The sequence below is a fragment of the Geospiza fortis genome, unplaced genomic scaffold (genome assembly GCF_000277835.1).
Source record: "Geospiza fortis unplaced genomic scaffold, GeoFor_1.0 scaffold31, whole genome shotgun sequence".
Lineage (NCBI taxonomy): Eukaryota > Metazoa > Chordata > Aves > Passeriformes > Thraupidae > Geospiza > Geospiza fortis.
This window is the reverse complement of record NW_005054483.1, coordinates 428663-433748: the sequence shown is the minus strand read 5'-3', so window position 1 is coordinate 433748 and position 5086 is coordinate 428663. Positions and strand designations below refer to the sequence as shown.

The following is a 5086-nucleotide window of genomic DNA, read 5'->3' as shown; positions in this document are numbered from 1 at the left end:
CCCGCTCCGCAGGGTGGCAGAGCACTGCTGTGTCATCCCCAGGGGCTCCTGTCCCACTGCTCCAGCCTCCCCCGAGCGCTGCGAGCCGGGCCAGCCACACAGCGTCCCTTCCTGTCACGGGCACCTGCGTGGGGAGAACTCCTTCCAGCCTTTCCCTGCCACACACCACCTTGGGTTTCCCTTAACTCAAACCCCATCTGTTGCACCGTGTGTGGCTGCTGCTGTTGGGCTGGTTGGAGAGGGCTTTATTGTAGAGAGGCACAAGAAGTAATTGATTTGGTTCTGGGTGCTGAATTGTGGCTGTTTGACCTCTCTAGAATTGTAGAGAAATCTTTTCCATACCTGGAGAGGTGAGACACTCTGATGTGTCAGGGTACCATGTGAGAGGGTCCCACTAGAGGGTGGAGCAGCTGTCTGGTGTCCTGGGGTAGTTCTGAAGGGACAGGTGCATGTCTGAGCACTCATTCCCTGTGGACAGTGTGATGGGCTGCTCCGTGTGATGAGGAGAGATCTCTGTCCACCTCCTTTTCTCTCTCCTCTCTCTTCTCTTTCAGATATGGAGGCTGATCACCAACTTCCTCTTTTTTGGGCCCCTGGGATTCAGTTTCTTTTTCAACATGATATTTCTGTATCCTTTGGTCTCAGTGAAGTTCTCTGCTCCCATTTTAGCTTAGCTGCAGCTCCCCCCATCCATCTTCCTCCCCAGCATGGCTTGCCTTGGCAGCACTCTAGGGCTGTGGGTTCTTCCCTTGGCTCTTTTGAATTGAAGCCCCTCCTGCCCCTCCATCTGTGCTTGCTGCAGGGCAGACCCTGCCCAAAGGGAAGCTGGCAGTGCTGCTGCTGTGGCTCTTGCTGGAGCACAGTGCCCATTCCTGGGGTAAGCTCTGGCTGAAGCACAGCAGGTGCCTCTCTCTGTCCATGGGGTCAGTGGGGTGACGTTTGCACTGCTCTGCTCTGGGCTGAGCTTGCAGCAGCTTGTTCCTGGGCAGTCCCGCTGTGGGCACAGGGTGGCCAGCTGTTAATTTCCTATACTGCAACCCTCCCTTCTCTCCTGCCCTCAGGTACAGGTACTGCCGCATGCTGGAAGAAGGCTCCTTCCGTGGAAGGACGGCTGACTTTGTCTTCATGTTCCTCTTTGGAGGGTTTCTCATGACAGTATCCTTTTGAGCTGGATGAGGCTCCTTGGTGTGTCTGAGATGCTATGGATAGTGTAGGGCTTGCCTGCTACCTCTGTGTCCAGGTGTGCTGTGGAGGAGGTCTTGGTGCTTAATTAATTGTTTAACCAATGCAAGGTCCATCCCAATAGGAGTAGGTGACAGTCTGTGATATGTGATGCTGTTCACAGGGGTTCTTGGATGAGGGGGGAGATGAGCATCTGACTCTGTTTCAGAAGGCTTATTACTTTATTTTATATATATTACATTAAAACGATACTAAAAGAATAGAAGAAAAGGTTTCATCAGAAGGCTGGCTAAGAATAGAATTAGCAAGAATGATAACAAAGCTTCTGTCTCGGACAGAGAGTCCGAGCCAGCTGACTGTGATTGGCCATTAATTATAAACAAACTAACATGAGCCAATGACAGATACACTTGTTACATTCCACAGCAGCAGATAACCATTGTTCACCCATTGTTTACATTTTGTTCTTGAGGCCTCTTAGCTTCTCAGGAGGAAAAATCCTAAGGAGAGGATTTCTCATGAAAAGATGTCTGTGACAGTGATACATTGTGTAATTGGTTTTAGTCAACTGGTGGGATGTCACTGGGGCCAAGTACAAAAAATCACACTTGATAATCTTAACAAAATTACAAATACAAAAATTAGAATTATTTCTGCTAGACAAAATAACATTGTTGTTATCAATTTTTACAGCAGTACCAGCCGTTCTCAGGCACACACGCCCTTTACCAGTATATATGAGTACAGTTTTCTGATCAGTGACTGGATGAATTTCGAAGTGGCAACTGCTCTGTTCAGTGTGTAGGCACACATCTTGGGCATTAATAGTATTGCTCTCACAAATGCCTGCTGAGCAGCACAGCTGCTTCATGAACCTCCTTGGTGCCCCAGGCCTGCCAGGCCTGTGCCCTGAGAGCTGGGAGAGCTCTGCTGAGCAGCTGCTGCAGGAGCACTTCTGGCTCTATGGCACAGCTTGTGCTCCCCATCTTTGCCACCCTTGGCTTGGCCAGTGCCTCACCCAGTGTGCCTGGAGGAGAGGAAGCTGCCTGAGGTTGTGCTGGAGCCCCTGGCAGGGGCTGGGCTGCCTCATCCCTGAAGGACACGTGGCAGAATGCTCAGGAGGCCACGTGTTCTGCTGCAAGAACTGTCCAGCTGTGCCAGGGCCACTGACTGAGCTCTGCTGAGTGCAGCATGGCTGGGACTGCATGAGGCTGGCTCAGGACAGGGGCAGGAGCGTGGAGCCATGAGGACAAGGAGTGGGTTCCCACATACTCAGCACGTGTGAGCCCAGAGCTTGTGGCCTGTCAGTAGCTGGAGGTACCATCACACAGTTCTGTTCTTTTCACAACACAGTAATCTGATGGTGAAATTTATTTCTCTCCCAAGCATAAACCTTCTCTGAATATCTTCTGCTGTCCTATGCAGATGGCTCAGAGCACTGCTGTCCCCATGGAGCTCTGCATGAAGCTGTGTGAGCCGTTAGAATCCAGGTGGCTGCAGCAGCCACGTGCTTGGCCAGATGTGGATTTGGAGTCCAACTACAACAAGGGCAGGGGAAATTTTTGCCTTTCTCTGTCTCCTCGTGCTCTGAAGAAGAAGACTGAAATCCGAAGAGCCATCTCACTGCTGAACTTCTTCTGTAGAAGGCAGATACTGGATGTGAGCTAGCTGTTAAGATATGCCACTGTCCCAAGTGCTGTAAGAATGTGAAAGCCCTTCTTTGAAGGTCATTTTGATGTTCATTTTGCAAAGGTGACTACAGAGCTCTCTGGTCTCTAATGGTTGTAGACATCAGCTTAAGGAGAGAGCAACCTGCATGTGCACTCCAGAGTGTCTTGTTCTGGGGTGGCATGGAGGGAGATGTGTGTGGGGACAGTGGTGGTGAGTATATCTCAGCCAGGAAAGGCTTGGTGACATGGGCAATGTCTGGGAATGCTGACCAGCTGTCTCTGGTTTGGGTTTCCTGTCCCAAAGCACGCTGTGCTGCCTGGAGGTGTGCACAGTGTGGGGAGGTTTTTCCTTGACTCTGTAGTTCCCAGCTGTTTGGACTCTTTGCCAGCCTGTTTTTCCTGGGCCAGGCTTTCACCATCATGCTGGTGTACGTGTGGAGCCGCAGGAACCCCTACATCCGCATGAACTTCTTTGGGCTTCTTAACTTCCAAGCCCCCTTCCTGCCCTGGGTCCTGATGGGATTCTCTCTGCTCCTGGGCAACTCCATCATCATCGATCTGCTGGGTGAGTCAGAGCTGGTGGGTGATGGCAACAAGGCCACCTTGCAGCCTCAGTGGTCAGTCCTCATTGGTGCTACTGGGACACTGGCACGTCCTCTTGGCTCCACCTGACCTGAGATGTTGGGTTTCCTTAGTGAGCTGCCTGAGTTTCTGGGTGGCTGGGCTTTTGCTTGTGACCTGCTTTTTGGTGTGTGTGTCTGTGGTGGTGGAAGCTGGGTATGGTGAGCTCTGACACTGCTGTGTGTGGTCTCCTGGGTGTGCAGTGCTGCCCTCAGGCTCATGGGCTCCCCGTGTGCTGATCACAGCAGCCTGCAGCATCCCTGGCTCTGGAGGGAGCTGGATGTGGGCACAGCTGGAGGATTCTTAGAGTTTGGCCCAGCAGCTCTGGTTCAGCTGGCAAAGGAGTCACAGCTGTGCCTGACCTTGGTGGCATCTCTCCCCAGGGATTGCAGTGGGTCATATCTATTATTTCTTGGAAGATGTTTTCCCCAATCAGCCTGGAGGAAAGAAGCTGCTGTTAACCCCGAGCTTTCTGTAAGTAAAATAGATTCTTTTGGGGCTTTACTGTGGGCTTTCCCAACCCAATCACCTCCAGAGCAAACTGTGACCATAAGAGGCAAGTGCCTGCTGCCAGCACCTCAGCTCCACAGGTCATGGATTGCTGCATTATTTGCACATTATATACGCCTGTACAGGGCCCATGCAGCAGCAGCTGCCACCTTCAGCTTGCTAGTAGAACCAGTCTGCTTGTGGAAATGCTGGATGGAGGCAGGATTTTTTTAAAGTATTTCTGTAGTTTAAGAAAGCAGAATTTGTTCTGCTTTGTGCACTGACAATCAACTCTGACCGGGTGATAAGGAAGGAGGCACTGCCATCACCGTGTGTTGAGCTGAGCAAAAGAATGGTTGGTGATGGTGCAATGGGCCAGTGGCTGTGGCTGACAGCCAAGCCCCACAGAGGGCCAGGCTGTTCCTAGGAGGGCTGGGGGTTTGGCATCCTCAGCTCAGTTTCCTAACCTGCCTGCCTGCTGGATGGGCATGTCCCTTGCCAGGAAGATGGTTTTTGACACACCTGAAGAGGATCCCAATTACAACCCTCTCCCTGAGGATCGTCCAGAACACCAGCCTAGAGACCAAGACCAGCACGAGCAGCAGCATCCACAGTAGCATGGGGGACTTCCTCATGTGGCCAGACTCCTCCCTCCTGGCTGGACTTTGGCTGTGGCCCAGAGATCCTTCTGGAATAACAGCAGTTGCCATTCTGATGTGTAGTGTGTCGCTGTTTGTGTGGGTTACCCATCCTCCCCTTGTACAAAGTGGAGCCACAGAGCTTTGCACACAAGAACTCCTGAATGCTTACAGAGGTGTTCTAGGGACAGGGCTGAAGCTGTGCTGGCTCCTCAGTTCCCTGGTGTGGAATAACTATCAAATGGGGTGTTAAACCAATTCTTCCTTCTGCTCTCAATGACTTGCTGTGTGCCAGGTCACTCTTGCCCTCTGTACAAAGGTGCACCTGGCCCTCACTCTTGTGAGACCTCTTTGTGGGCTTTCAATGAAGTAGTTCTGTACCATGGTAGAATGCAGCTCAGCCTCTTTCTTTATGTCCCCCACTCCTTTTCTGGTGGATGTTTCCAAAGAGTCTTTACATTAAAGTCTTTATTTTTCAGTTGTGTG

The 5086-nt window shown here is 51.5% G+C and overlaps 1 protein-coding gene across 3 annotated transcripts; it reads left to right on the top strand.

Annotated features, from left to right (window-relative positions):
• The first annotated feature begins 492 nt into the window (after positions 1 to 492).
• DERL3 (derlin 3) lies at positions 493 to 5078 on the top strand. Of its 3 annotated transcripts, none has more exons than XM_031063171.1 (5): positions 493 to 628; positions 1062 to 1155; positions 3222 to 3417; positions 3857 to 3947; positions 4465 to 5078. In XM_031063171.1, exons 1-5 carry the CDS (start codon positions 618 to 620, stop codon positions 4577 to 4579), a joined length of 507 nt encoding a protein of 168 aa, XP_030919031.1. In that variant the 5' UTR covers positions 493 to 617; the 3' UTR covers positions 4580 to 5078. The 3 variants fall into 3 exon arrangements, with proteins under 3 accessions (XP_030919031.1, XP_030919032.1, XP_030919029.1); XM_031063172.1 differs by having other exon boundaries at positions 539 to 877; XM_031063169.1 differs by having other exon boundaries at positions 592 to 649.
• The last annotated feature ends 8 nt before the right edge of the window (positions 5079 to 5086 follow it).

What these genes read in the sequence shown, in the direction of transcription:
- DERL3 (XM_031063169.1), top strand. Translation starts at nt 618, where the DNA reads ATGATATTTCTGTATCCTTTGGTCTCAGTGAA. An exon ending in CATCATCATCGATCTGCTGG is followed by an intron (nt 3,418 to 3,856) that starts GTGAGTCAGAGC and finishes ATCTCTCCCCAG; the next exon opens with GGATTGCAGTGGGTCATATC. An exon ending in CTGTTAACCCCGAGCTTTCT is followed by an intron (nt 3,948 to 4,464) that starts GTAAGTAAAATA and finishes GTCCCTTGCCAG; the next exon opens with GAAGATGGTTTTTGACACAC.